At 43.0% G+C, this 15032-nt stretch overlaps 1 protein-coding gene across 11 annotated transcripts in view; it reads right to left on the bottom strand.

Moving 5' to 3' along the window:
- NCKAP5 (NCK associated protein 5) overlaps positions 1-15032 on the bottom strand; it is a 1056676-nt gene that overhangs the window by 111114 nt on the left and 930530 nt on the right. For all 11 annotated transcript variants that reach the window (XM_077747834.1, XM_077747833.1, XM_077747835.1 and 8 more), the window contains 2 exons: positions 9092-9193; positions 3713-3901 (listed from right to left, as the gene is read on the bottom strand). In XM_077747834.1, the coding sequence (XP_077603960.1) occupies positions 3713-3901; positions 9092-9193 (291 nt within the window). The remainder of the gene's footprint in view (positions 1-3712; positions 3902-9091; positions 9194-15032) is intronic.

Raw genomic sequence — 15032 nt, 5'->3', positions numbered from 1 at the left:
GCCTGCATACCTATTGGCGATGCTATGCGCCTGGAGCCGACTGTCTGTTCTCTCCTCTATATTGGTCAATGTCATAATAGAGCTCATAGGTAATCAGAGACAATCCTCACACCCCTTGTACCTCTCTCTTGAATGGAACCTGCAGAGTTGAATCATAAACCAAGACTCAGGGAAATTGGTGGGATTTGGGCACTAACCTCAGCCTTTTTTTTTTTTTTCTTTTTAAGTTATATGATTAAAGGTGAAGAGCTTCTCTGAGTGAATTTGGTGGTTTCAGATATGTGCTCTGTGCCTGCCTTGGTTAATAGCGCACCTTCTATTGGCTTCTCCACACCAGCTGCCCCGCCTATAACTGACCACAAACCACGTGCAGAGGTTGAAAAAGTGTCAGAAACTTCACATTGGAGCCTTGGCTTTTTAGTAGGCTGTGAACATTTGCTTATATCTAAGACATTTCCATTAAAATTACTCTTGCTATCTATAACATATGGTGCTTATTTGTTTTTATCTGTTATCTGTTTATTGCTTTTAAGTCAAATTATATACTTTCTTTAGAAAATTCTCTGGAGTCAGAAGTTGCTGTGGATAGATGCTATTTGGTAATGCCTCCTCTTTCCTCTTCTTTTCCTCTCTGCCAATAAAAAGCCTTTGGAAATCAGGAGAAATCCCATCTGTGAGTTTGAGTATTAGAAACCAATCGGTAAGCAGGCTGCCATCGCTTGGGTTTTTAAGAACCTCCATGATTCTGATAGTCACGTTCACAATAAGAAGAGAAGCCAGGCAAAAGCACCCCGCAAGAGCTTGCAAAAGGCAGATTTGTTCAACCCGTAGAAGATGTGCTCAGCCCAGCTCCCTCTGCCTCTTTAAAAAAATTTTTTTTAACGTTTTATTTATTTCTAGGAGAGAGAGAGAGAGAGAGAGAGAGACAGTGTGAGCAGGGGAGGGTCAGAGACAGAGGGAGCCACAGACTGAAACAGGCTCCAGACTCTGAGCTGGCAGTCAGCACAGAGCCCGACGCGGGGCTCGAACCCACGAACCGCGAGATCACGACCTAAGCGAAAGTCGGACACCCAACCGACTAAGCCACCCAGGCGCCCCTCCCTCTGCCTCTTTAAAGCCTGGCTCCCTGAGGTCTGATTCACCCCAGGACCAGCAACTGTAAACCTCCCAGGGCCCAGCTCTCTATCCTGTGAGATTAGCCACATTCCTCAATCGGTTTCCACAGGACATTATGGTATTTGGTAACTTGAGAAAAGTTTGGAACAATCTGGAAACCTGGAAAAAAAAAAGCATGACTCTCTTGTAGGAAAGATGCAGGAAGGAGCTGGCATTTCCAAGGGCAGCTTCATGCTCTGCTTGGAAAAGAGCTGCTCTGGGAGGCAGGGCAATTGGCTGAAGGATGCTGCTAATAAAGTAGGGGCCTCGGTTCAATGTCCATAGTCTTTTTCTATGTCTTGACTAGACAACAGTTTTACACAACTTTTTTTTTTTTTTTTTTAAAGAACATTCTTGGTCTTAATATAACAAAACCATCCCAATAATTGGAATATTATTTCAAGCTTGGCTGATTCAACAGGGCTACTCCAGCAGAATGGTAAAGAGTGAAAGTTCTGGAACCAACCAGCCAGCTCTGCAACTTACTGGCTAGGAGACCTTTGGCTCGTTACTTGATTTCTCAGCAGCCCAAGTGCCCCATCAGTACAATGGAAGAATAGGAAAACCTACTTAAATAGGCACTTATGAGCACTGAATGAGCTAATACTTGTGAAATACTAACAGAGCTGGGTGGCACATGGTGATTACTCATGACTTAGATCCAGATTCCTCCATGCAGGGCAGCCTAATGGATCCCTTATAGGCATCCTTTCTGTTTCTATACAAAATAATATTAAACAAATACTTGTGAATTATAAAAGAGCCATTGATCAGAAATATTATTATGCAAGTTAATATTGTAGTCATGTGAAAATTCATAATATATGAGTTTATTATGTAAGTTAATACTAAATGAGTACTTGGTACATGGTAAGAACTGTAGAAGTTTCTTAAATAATAATATTAACATGTCTTTATGGGCTGGGTCTAGTTTTCTGGTCCTTGAGAACTGGGACTATGTGAGATGTGACAGGTGTGCTGGTACTCCAATCCATTCTGAGACAGGACCTTATGAGATCCCCAGATCATGGCCACCTGACTGTGTATAAAGAGCAGAAGAAGCTAATTTCTCCTTTCTCAGGGAAGAGGTTTCCCTACAAGATCAAGGATTGCTCGAATTGGAAGAATTTCAGGGGAAAAAAAAACGAAAAGAAAGAAAGGGGAGACAAAGGAAGAAAAGACAAAGGCTCTGAGGGGGAGAGGGAGGGAAAAGGGGAGTGAAGAGAACAGAGCCAGGGCTCTGAAGCCAGTGAAACCACAAAGAGAGGGAACATTCTTGACCATCTTCCCAATCTGTGAAGAGCCAGGCCCCAGCAGCCATTATTCAGAACTTCGAACATCTGAATGGAAGTTCTCGGAAGGAAGGAAGAACTCTGATAATGTACACACTCTGTGTTAGGAGTCTGAGTCTGAGGGAACAAGGTCTAAATTCAAGCTTGAAATCTTCTTTTCTGAGTACGTGTTCCATGTATGACAAAGCTACTCCCTTTATTATATTCTGGCAGTTAGGGAGCCCTCCCGGTTACGATGCTTCCAAATCATAAATGGGAGTTGACACAAGTGATAGAAGAATGACCTCCGCATCTCCTGATTCAGGGTTTCCACTCGTGTGTACTCTCTGCTTGTCTTCAACATGGGGAAATGGCAAGAGGAGCTATTCCAAACCCTTGGCTTACGCAGCGGGCACAGAGGCGTGTTTGCTTGTGAGGGCCCACCTCGCAGACGGGAGGCAAACAGCATCAGGAGTTACCTAACAACCTGGTGAGAGAACTCCCAGCATCTAAGGCAGCACATGCCTGCCTCCATGCCATCTACCACGGTAGTTTCTCTCTCAGCCATGCTACCCTCCAATTTATAGTCAATTAGTGCTTTATGAGGCTATAAAACTGAGTAAAGGAGGTCAATATAATACATGCCATGCTTGAGTAGTAAATTCCTACAAAGCTAATGATACTTTAAAAACTTTCAGCCATTTGTTCTGAGATGATGTGCCACCCTCCCTATCATCTGGGAAGAAAACAACATTCCCTTTGAGTTCTCAAGGGATGCTGAGTCTGGGATGGCTTGGCCAGCGGCCTTGCTCACTCTCATTTGCAGTGGGCATTAGCAAGTCTTTCCGAGCATTGCAGCGATAGAGAGTGTCCATAAAACTAATTGGAAACATCTGAGTTGGCCTGAAACATGGTCACTTTCATTAGGCCAAGGCTCTGGGTTCCAGTTTGATATAAATCTATGAGCTTGGTAGGCTTCTGTGAAGCCCAGAAGGAAACTGTCTTCTTCCTCCAAATTTCCTCCCATGGTGTCCAAGTCATTTGTGTCACATCATCCTTCCACCCCTCACTTGCTGTGGGACTTCTGGCAAGTAACTTAACGTTTCTGAGCCAGCTTCCTCTCCCATATAATGGAGGAAATGAGATCTCCCCAAACAGCTTTGTGAGGCTTAAAGGCACAGGTACTCAGCAAATGGTCATTTGCTTCCCACCATCCACCTTCCTACCAGAAAAGGATCCTTTTCTGGCTCACTCTGATGCTAAATGGTTTCAAAAGGAGGCCTTACCCTTTTCCTGAGGTTCTTTCCATCATGCCATGTGTGGGAGGAGCCGCTGGAGTTCTCGCTGCAGGTGCTCGAAAGAGACAATTCGCTGCTGCTGCAGCTGTTTCGGGGACAGAGATGACCAGGGATGACGATCCCAAAACCAGGGCATTTCAAAGCAGGGGCTCCTGATTTTGCATTCAGCTGGCATTCCTAAAAAAAAAAACAGGACAGTTCTGAGCCAGGGATCTGCTTAGGGGACAGGAATACCAACTTGACATCATAGTGAGATAGAAGGGAATGCAGCCTAGTGGTTAGAAGCACAGATTTTTGGGGTCAGACAGGCTAGTGGTTCAAATCTTGGCTCTGCCTCTTGCTAATAGCCTAGGAGGAGTTATTTAATCCCTTAGAGCTACATTTTTTTCTTAAGGTGAATAATGATAATACTGCCTACCTTATAGAGTTATCACAAAGTCCAAATGGAGATCTAGATTAGAAGCATATCACACAGTACCTGGCCTAAGTAGGTACTTGATTATGATGACCTGCATTACCAGTAGCCAGAACTATCCAATGGTAGTTTCCCACTGTCTCCAGGCAGACTGGTCAAGTAATCAGTTCCATATCAAGCCACAACCAATGGCACAAAAGAATGAAGACAAGAGTAGCAATTCTGGCTGTAGGGTTCAAGAGCATGAGCACTAGACCGGGAGTTTAGTGACCTGGATCTCAGGCTGCATGTTGCCCCTGGCAGGAGATACTGAGTACAGAAAGCATTCAACTTCCATGTGCCTCAAGGTCTTCCTTTGTTGGCAGGGGCAGTTCTACCAGACTGCTCCCCTGAGCCCCCTATACAGTATCAGTCTAAGTCAGGAATCAAATGTCTAGGAAGCCATGTCTAGTGGCACACCAAACTGAGGAATCAGGAGGTACTGTTGGAAAGGTTATCTTTCCATATCAGTTGGCTGTCCAAATGGTAAAGATTGCCACATCAACTAGATCTGGGCTCCACACCGAAGACTTGGGTGGGGGCATAGGTGACAAAGTTGTAAACATTGAAGCACATCCCGACAGCCATGTTCTTGGCCCCGCATGTAACAGATGAAGCGCATGAGCTGGACAAGCTAAATTAATTTGGCATCCTGCTCACGAGAGCAAAGTCTCTCCATTAGTCTCCTTCCACTCTCCTATCTATATAAAGCTTTGTCTCAGAAGCTCTTTGATGGGGAGCCATCTGTCTTTGTGTCATTCGCAGAATGGCCAAGCCTCTTACTTATGCAATTTATTGACACTTTATGGGTGCCTTTATTACCTGAGTACTTATCACTGTTCTCCAAATGCAATTCCAGCTGACGGTGACTAAACCCCCACTTGAGGAAGGAAAGGCATGCTGTTCTGGGACTACTTGGGGTACATGTTAACCCCTCGCATAAGTACAAAGGGCATATTTAATTTCCTCTCTAATCAATATCCATAATGCTTAATAAGGTTAGATTTTCAACATCAGGCATTTGTCTGCTATCAATACTTCATTTTTGCTGCATAACAATCCCCTTAAGTGATCTAAATATGCCAGGAAATTTTACTACTTTATCCCCTACCCCTGAAATTTGGCTCTAAAGAGCACTGAATGGAGAAACTTGTCTCAAGATTCAGCATTCAGCAATATCTGTTGATTTATGAACTTGTTTGCATGTAACTTACTTAAGGAGAGTTTATTATTTGTAACTTGACAGATGCCTACAACAAGTAGCACTACTGCACAGGAATGCCTGATGTCGCCACGGAGTACATCTAGAACAAACTTTCAGAAGTAACATATTATGCTCCCCTTCTACTTGTGTGCCTCCCTATTTTCTCCATCCCCAAGTCTCTTTCATATTTGGCTGCCTGAGTAAGCAGGGCGATAGTTTTATTTAGGACTGCCTCTGCTCTGGCAGATCGGTCTGCTCTCCAGAGAGAGGCTGTGCCTGTGTCCTGCGAGACCATTTAGACCTATTTGTTTTCTTTTTTCTTTAATGTTCATTTATTTATTTTGAGAGAGAGAGCTGGGGAGAGGGACAGAGGGAGGAAGAGAGAGAATCCAAAGTAGGCTCTGCACTGACACTGCCAAGCCCAGTGTGGGGCTTGAACTCAGGAACCATGATATCATGACTAGACCCCAAATCAAGAGTTGGAGACTCTGAGCTACCCAGGCACCTCCAGATATAAATTTTTCTAATGGCCCTTTTCACAACTCTGAATGGCTTTTGGTTACTGTTTGTACTCCTCCTTTTCTAGAAGTTCTGAAGCTTCCATGATTTCCCTCTGTCTTTCCCACCTGTTCCTTCCCACTACCCCTGTCAAAACGATATCTATTTTTACAGCTCAACTCCATTCCCAGGACTCTTCTTACAAATGAGCATTCTTGCCCAGTAGTTTCCCATGTGCGTGCCTCCTGTTCAGATGCTGGGTTAAGATGACAAGAAACTTAACCTCAGAGCTACCAAAGGAAGGAAATGCTGCTTCTGCCTTTGACCATGAACTTGAGATGAGCAGATGTGATGGAGCATACTTCAGGGACTAGGGGAAGACCTATCACTGTCATGTGGAGGCAGGTGGGGGTGGGGGTGGTTAAACAGAGAAGTGACTTCCAAGCCAGGCTTCTCATACCTCAGTGTGCACATGTATCATCTGGGATCTTGTTAAACACAGATTCTGAGTAATTCTCAGTAATTCTGAGAAGGAATCTGAGATGTAGTATTTTTGATATGTTTCCGGGTGCTTCTATGCTGCTGTCCTAGGACTTTGAGAAGAAGGTCCCTAGTGGAAGGTATGAGAGGTCTACTTATGATGTGGGTTACTTAGTAGCAAGTGGTGTGACCACATGGCCTGACCTCATTTTGTGGAGCAGGATGAAGGGAATGGTCTGAGCCTACCCACGGGCCAGTGCACTGGGGAGAGAGTGTGTGTGCATGTGTGTGAGCGCGCACACTCACGTGTGTGTATGTGTTGGGGCAATTGCAAGGTAATTCCTTACACAGAAAAGGGCCAGTCCTTTGTATTGGACATTCTCCCACATTTTCCCCACATTATACAATCAATATTTGAAGTTAATAAGGGACCCAGAATCTCTTACATCATGGCTACAACGCAAGCTCCTTTTTCCTGAAGTTTCCTTCATCAACACATGATTATTGAGCAGGATTATCTACTTCGGTGAATAACTAGCTGTTCTGTGGTTGAGTGCTTGAACCCTAAGGCTGTTAATTAGGTTTGAACACTGACTCTTGCCAACTCCTTGACCTCGAGAAAGTTACTTAACCCATGCATGCCTCAGTTTCTTTATTTGTGAATGGAGATGAGGAAAGTCCCTACCACACAAGATCAGTGTGAAATCTGGACAGCCTCTGGCATACAGCAATGCTTAGTAACATTTAGGTGTTGCTTCCATTATTATTATTATTTTTATGTACATGTGTATTGACTCTCAAACTAAATCACAAAATTACAATCTCCCTAAGAGACCTTATGTTATACCTGTGCTGACAGTATTGTCTAACACCTCATACACAGGAACCGGACTGAGCAATAGCCAAAAGTGTGGATGCCCTTTGTTTCTGGAAATTAATGATATGAGCTTCTGGAGAGATCTGCTAGCAGATACCACTCTCTGTTATTATTCTCCATCTTTGCCATGGTGTTCTGTGGCTGTGGCATAGTGTCGATTATGAAGAAGAACAGTAAAGTGCTAAACAGCAGAAATCTTATTATTGCCCCGGTACAGTGGGCAGGTGTTGCGGTACACACGTTTTATGTACCGTAGGATTTCATCCTCACCATGATTCTCAGAGATAGAAAGGAAATATCAGTATGCTCATTTTTCATATGGGGAACTTGAGGCACGGTGGCATTGCTCTCTTACATAAGGTCACCAAGCTAGTACAACATCCTGAGGTCAGGCCCACGTCCTAGCCACTATGCTATGGTGACAAGTAAGGCCCTTGTCAATCAGCAGAACTCCTGAACATATACAGACCACCAAGCACCCAACTGGGAAGAGTTCTTTTTTTTTTTTTTTTTTTTAATGAACTTGTTTCTTTTTTTTTAAATATAATTTATTATTAAACTGGCTTCCATACAACACCCAGTGCTCATCCCAACAAGTGCCCTTTTCAATGCCCATCAGCCACTTTCTCCTCTCTCCCCCACCTCCCATCAATCCTCAATTTGCTTTCTGTACTTGAGAGTCTCTTATGGTTTGGCTCCCTCCCTCTCTGTTTGTATCTCCCCCCCCCCCCCCCTTTCCCTTTCCTCGTGGTCTTCTGTTAAATTTCTCAAGATCCACATATGAATGAACGTGAATGGAACTGGAGGTTATTATGCTAAGTGAAACAAGTCAGTCAGGGAAGAGTTCTAATTAGTAATAGATAATGATTATTATTAAAATGATTCTTTGCCGGAATAATGTATAGTGGTTTCCATTGTAACATTATCTTAATTATGTTGACTTTGTTGGCAAAATACACCCCCTTTGCACTACTCGAAATGTTTTTTTCTCATTGTGTATTTTAGATTACTACCTTGGTTGACTCACGCTTTAACATCCTTATTGTGAGAAATGCAATACCAAATCTGAAATTTAAAAAAAAAAAGGAGAGAGAGAGAGAATGAAGGCAAGAGTTCCTTGGATAAAAACTGCGCACTTAAAAAATTCCTGACCTTAAGGCTTTCTTATAGATTGGAAGGCATTAAGGTCTTCATGAATGTTTAAAGTGACAGCATTCCGCTGAAATTTAATTCCAATCTAAATCAAGAATATTTACCTTTGATATAGAATAGCCTATCTGCATTGATAAAATTATACAGCAAAATCAAAAGCCAATTATCCACAACTGTTCATCTGTCATTGTTTTAAGCCTAACATTTTTCATTACATATTTATTTGGCTCTTGTATTTTTCAAGTTACTTTCTTTATGTCAATGAGAGTTAAAAGCCATGCTGGTTAAAGTTTTGCCAAATAAGCACAAAGCTAACCCTAGCTAAAGAAAAAAATGTACAGCCCATGAATTTTTAAAAGTTCATACATAATATATCATAAAAGTAGGATGAATAATATAGGACATGGGCTTTAATAAAAAGCTCCTTGACCATTTCTCAGAGACTTTGAGATGTAATCAATACCCAAAAAGGTATCTTGGGACAAAGGCAAGATTTATGATATTTTTGCCGAGAGTGACACTTTCTGCTTACTCTGTCAGCTGGGGGACATGATACTGAATTTCAGAGAATACAAGAAAGGAAGGTATTTTTATCTGGCTGACAATGCTTCAGGGATGCGCTTTATGGTTCACCTGTGACATCATATTTGATGGAAGGAAAATAACCTGAACAAGCGTTCTGAAGGCAAGAGGGAAACTCACATGCATCTCAACATCAGTTCGTGACTGCGTCAGACTTCGGCTTCTTCCCACATCTGAGAGCAAATCTCCGGATGAAAGATCTAAGATGCGTGAGTGAAGTTTCTAGGGAGAAACAAGCAGAAATGTTGCACAGTGGTGATTTAATTGTTTGCTTCCAAATCCTGCCTTGGCCAGTTGAATCTCAAAGGAGTTGACATTTCTAGATTAGATAATATGTGTCCTAACCCAAAAAAGTTTACTCTAGTTTATGAGCAAGCCATATGCATATATGTGCAAACTACAGCTTATAAATAGTAATCACACTCTCACTGTCTGTTCGTCTGGGCAGGAAAGGATTAGTAGGAAAAAAATAAGTGAGAGGAAAAATGTGAGTCATCCAGTACATTTACTGGCTAGTGTGAAAAATAACTTTCGATATTCGCATAAGAAAACAATCACCATGTTAACCTTACTATGTTGAATAGTGGTTAAAATCTGAGCAAATAATTATAAAAGTGACCTTATTTCTAAACAGCATTGATCTTGTAAAATCTTCCCTTGGATACATTTTAACTCAAAGTCATTAATGTCATCTGTTAGGAACAATTAATGTGAATAGAAAATAATTGCATCTGGGAGCTGGGGACTTGGAGGATTTTGCGCATTAATATTCACATGCTATTTGATTATATACTCAATTCTTTATTTCAGCTTTGCTTGGGAGGCCTGCTAAACCAGGGACATTTCACTATATTAATCTTTATACTAATTACTAAGGCTTTTCTGTGGACATTAAATTTGATCTGTTTAATTGCAAATACAATAAAACTCGTGATTTATGTCCAATGTTTCTGCAAGGCTGATGACATTTTAAAATGGTACTTGTAGCCTGGTTTGTCTTGGTTACAACTTTTGTGACTTTAGACACTAAAAAATCGAATTGAGTAAGTAAATAATGTGGCCAGGCGTGCCTCCCTCCCCTCTGAAAAGTTTTTCAATTCCTCTTCCTCCCTGGAAGGGCCTTGCTGCATGCTGATGTCGATCCAGGAAATGTCCGGGCTTCTCTGTCACTCATTAGTGTTACGATCAGCTTAGAGTACAGGGGTGGCCCCGCCGGTCACTCTGTTCTTGCATATGTGCGCTTGTCAGTGGTGACAGGAGACCCTACTAAAATAAGGCACATTCGCTACGTTTTCATTTGATTCCCCTCAGACTGAACGTGCGTGAGAGCCCCTATGTGTGTGATTACTTGGCCACTGAACAAACATGCTTTAAGCACCTGCTGGAGGAGGAGCACTGGGGTAGGACTGCGCTGCATCCCTCGGCAGGAGGGCATATTTTCTACAGCGGACCATCACTCTCTTCCTAGTGAAGCTCTAAATCACTATTTGCTTCAAATTTTTTAAAAAATAAGTTTTTAAAAAATGCTTACTTATTTTTTTTTGAGAGAGAAGAGTGCAAGCGCAAGCAGGGGAAGGGCAGAGAGAGAAGGAGACACAGAATCCAAAGCAGGCTTCAGGTTCTGAGCTGTCAGCACAGAGCCCGATGTGGGGCTTGAACTCACAAACCGTGAAATCTTGACTTGAGACAAAGTCAGATGCTTAACTGACTGAGCTGCCCAGGTGCCCCCACTGTTTGCTTTAGACCAATACTTGTGCTTTCCTTAGTCTGTGTTTGTGGACCTCCTTTCACCAAAAAAGGGCATAAATCTTAAACTGGTTGCCTGTTATTTCGAAAATTCTAACTTTTCCAACAGAGCTAAGACATCAATAGGTAGCCAGAGTCAGGATGTTGTTTCTGTGCAAGTTTTAGATTCCTTACCTCAAGCTCCCTCTAGAAACAGAGTCTACCGGGAGAGGAGGACTGATTAAGTCAGTTAATTCCCGGGATCTGTCAGTGGGTAATAGTAAGTAGCAAGTACCCAACTGATGCTTGTTGTAATCTATAAAGAAAAAGATGTCCTTATGTTTTTTTTTCTGCCCACCTACAGGTTTGAGAGAGTGCCAAAAGAATGATAATGTTCTGAGACATAAGGATTCATTTATCAATAGGCAAACAGTCCAAGAAGTTATAGGAAATGACATTCAAGAAAAGAAATGATGGTTTTGAGTGGTATATCATGTGATATTTGGGAAGAGTCCTTCTAGGTTCGTTATCTGACGTAATTTGGTTCATGGTTGCTCTTCACTCCTTATCGAATATATGATGTCATCCTTTGCTTTCTGCATGAATCTGTGTATGTATAAACACATCTTCTAAATGATGTTATATTTTAGCAGTTTATATCCAAATGCTCACTTCTCAGCTGAAATCAGTAACATTGTGTGGGAGAGGGGACAGGTCCCAGATCAAGGGGCCAGCTGACCTGTATTCTAGCTCCATGTACGAGTTTTACCAGATCTTGGGACTGTAACAGAATCTCTCTGTCTCAGATTCCTCTCTGGTTACCGGGGGATAGAAGTGGCTACTCTCCCTACCTCAGGGAGAGGTGTTACCAAGGTCAGGAACAATAGTAGATAGGACAGTGTGCTGACATTCACATAGTCTTACACCAATTACTGGTTAAACCTCTAGTAGATGGGAGGTAATTTCTTAAATGCTAAGGTACACATGGATTCTCTGTTGTTAGAGTTTGTAGATATATAACACAAATACAAATTGACATGGAAAACAAAATCTATTTCTGTGTTAAGGCTGTAGGCAAGAAAATGGGAGGCAAATATCATCTTCTCACACAACTTGCCTTAATTTTTTTTTTTAGTGTTTTATTTATTTCCGAGAGAGGCAGAGACAGCCTGAGCAGGGGAGGGTCAGAAAGAGAGAAAGACACAGAATCTGAAGTAGACTCCTGGCTCTGAGCTAGCCGTCGGCACAGAGCCAGACTCAGGGCTCGAACCCACGAACCGTGAGATCATGACCTGAGCTGAAGTTGGATGCTTAACCGACTGAGCCACCCAGGTGCCCCGCACACAACTTGCCTTAAATAACCAAGAAAGCTCACAAGCCTGTGGATGTTACATTTCTTTGTTGTTGTTGTTACATTTCTTAGAATAAGAATTTTTATGACTTATATTTTCATATCTAACAATTCTAATGAATATATTCTCACAGACACGCAGATACATGGGTAGAAGAGAATAAGCAATCGCTTTTCAAACTGGCACTACAACATTATCTGGGCTTAATAATGATCTCAGTGCAGGGTGCCTGGGTGGTTCAGTTGGTTAAGTGTCCAACATCAGCTCTGGTCATGATCTTGTGGTTCATGAGTTCAAGTCTCACATTGGGCTCTATGCTGACAGCTTGGGTCCTGCAGCCTGCTTCGGATTCTGTGTCTCCTTCTTTTTCTGCCCCTCCCCTACTTGCATTCTCTCTCTCAAAGATAAAGAAAGAAATACACATTTTGGGGCAAAGCAGGAAGAATGCATATATGGGGAATTCAATTAAAGTTATTGTCAGAAAAAGTACAATTGGCAGGAGAATACTGTGACCTCTTGAAAGACATCTCCCTGCTTAGTTAGAGGGAAAATTCTCAGCATATACCTATCTATAGTTCATGTTCATGGCTAGTGTCCATCTGGATAAAATCTCTCACCTGAAATAACTCAAACTTAGAATTTGTAACCTGAAAATCGGGAAGAAGCCTGGATGGAGACATGAGTCTTTAAATGTTTTAGACATGAGAGGTAGCAAGATTATTCAGGAGAGGTTGAAAATTGACCTCACCTCACCTCTTATGTTATCTCAGTAACTTAGATTCCACTTGGTGTTAGAAATAGAGACTCCCGGCCTCACACATTTCTAAACCAGAGGTCAGTGAGATCTTTTCGCTCAAAGGCTCTCTTTGATGGAAAGTGTCTACCCCTCCCTTCTTGCCAGACTGGTTTAATCGAGTCTCTCTCACTTCTGAGCTGATGCTTTTGTCTGTCTTCTCATGTCACAGGCTCCCTGCTCCTGCCCACCCACCTAAAACCTGCTCACCGCTCAGGACTGCATTAAAACCCCACCTGTAAGCTTATCTGTCATCGACAGCCATACTGGATTCCACAGTCCACTGTGGAATTCCACTGGATTCCATAGCCAGATGATATTCCTGGCCCATTTTGGCCCTGAACCTGTGGGCCATGATGGTTGAACGGCTCCTGTGTGTGGGGTCTATTTTCCTAACAGGGTGATCCATTCTATGAGGATGCAGGCCAAGCCCTGTATTTCTGCTTTGTCCCTGTGGCAGGGACTGGCTAAATGTCCTGGAACAGATTCCCTCTTTTCTCTGGGCACATAGTTAGATGCCATCTCCCAGTCTCCTTTGTAGTGAGGTGTGGCCACGTGACATGGTTAGTTCTAGTCAGTGGAGTGTGAACAAAAGTGACATTGTTCCTGGCTCAGGAATATCTTTGGTGTGCAGTGTTCTAAGCTCTTTCACCCTCCACTGGTTTGAAGCAGCCAACTGAGCATAGCCATCTTGTAAACTATGTGTCAAAGATGGAGCCTGCAGGGAGAACGAGTTTGAGTTCCTGAACTGCCAACTGAAAGGGTGCCACCTGGGGACAAGAGATAACTTTCTTGGGCTTTCCATGAGGAAGAAATAAATGTGCACTGGGTTTGAGCCATTATTCACTTGGGGGTTTGCTCTCATGATTAATATTAGCCTGGCTGAGATAGTCCTCCTCTGAGATAAGCACTCTGTAACATATAGGATAGCCACTCCATCAGTCAGTCAACACACACAGATTCACACACACACATACATCACACACACAGTCACATGTGTATAGGGTTAGGTCAGCAAGCCAAGGTGACTTCTCACACTGAGGACTGTCAGCTTTGCAGGGAAAAGGCGTGCTTTCTGTCACTCTGGAGGGGCAGGGTGGGGACTGGTGTGATGTGCACTCCATAGTCAGAACATCCCATCATGCCAGTATAAAATACCAAGCTCAGCTCTGGGGGTGCTGGCGAGAACCACCCCGGATCAGTGGTTTTTGGTGGATGAGCCTGTCTTGGGTCTGCCCGCAGTATGTCCTCCGCACGGTTCTGAATCTGTAATTCAGGGCAGAGAAACATTCCCTTTGACAAACTGTGCCGGGGGCTGGCTGCTCTATATCTGGTGGGATGAGGGTAGAGTGGCCCCTTCAGAGCAGCACATACTAATTCAGCAGCTCTCCAGTTAATGACGGCAGTGGAAACCAGACATGGCGGTGCACTTGTGGCTTCAGAGCTGGGCTGAAGGACTAGTTTCCCATTTCCTGTTTCTCTCCTCTCTCCCAGAGCTGCAGTTCTCCGGCGCTCAGTGAAGGCTCCTTGCATTTAACAGAATTCTGCCTCTGGGCTTTTGCTCAGGATGGAAATGAGGTCTTCACTGTAAGGCCCCTGATGGCTGAGGTCAGGAAGACACTGGATCCTCACTTAGTGGCACAAGGTGAGGGTAAAAAGTAGATCTTTATCTGAGAAATTTGGGCAGCCTGGGAAACCAGGCTGGAAAAATCAAGTGAAACAGGGTGATGGAGCAGCTTTTGTGTTCACTAACGTACTTCCTAAAGTCTTGAAAGGAACGTGTGGGTTTTTCCTGCCAGGATCTCAGAAGTTATTAACTCAGCGTAAGATGTAAAGAGGAAAGGACTTTTCTCCCTTTAGTCAGGTTTAGTGAGAGAATTAATCTAGGGCTGTAATCACACATACAATTATTCTTCCCTCTAAATATGAAAATACAATTATCTGTAAAAAAGAGAAGTTATGGGAGTGGATATGGTGCACGTTTGATGAATGGGTTCTACCAACATGAGTAATTTAGGCTCAGCGGCAGAGGTAGAAGTGAATTAGTGTTTTTAATGTGATCTGCCCCAATACCCTTGATTTACTTGACCTTGGTGGATATTACCATGTGGATACCCAGAATTCTACCCCAGGCCTGTGGTATATGTTCTCCAGAGTTGCTTTTTCTCTCCTCGTGAAAAAGGCCTCACGG

This window comes from Crocuta crocuta, unplaced genomic scaffold (assembly GCF_008692635.1).
Source record: "Crocuta crocuta isolate KB4526 unplaced genomic scaffold, BGI_CrCroc_1.0 scaffold427, whole genome shotgun sequence".
Lineage (NCBI taxonomy): Eukaryota > Metazoa > Chordata > Mammalia > Carnivora > Hyaenidae > Crocuta > Crocuta crocuta.
This window is presented reverse-complemented; position numbering and strand designations above follow the sequence as displayed.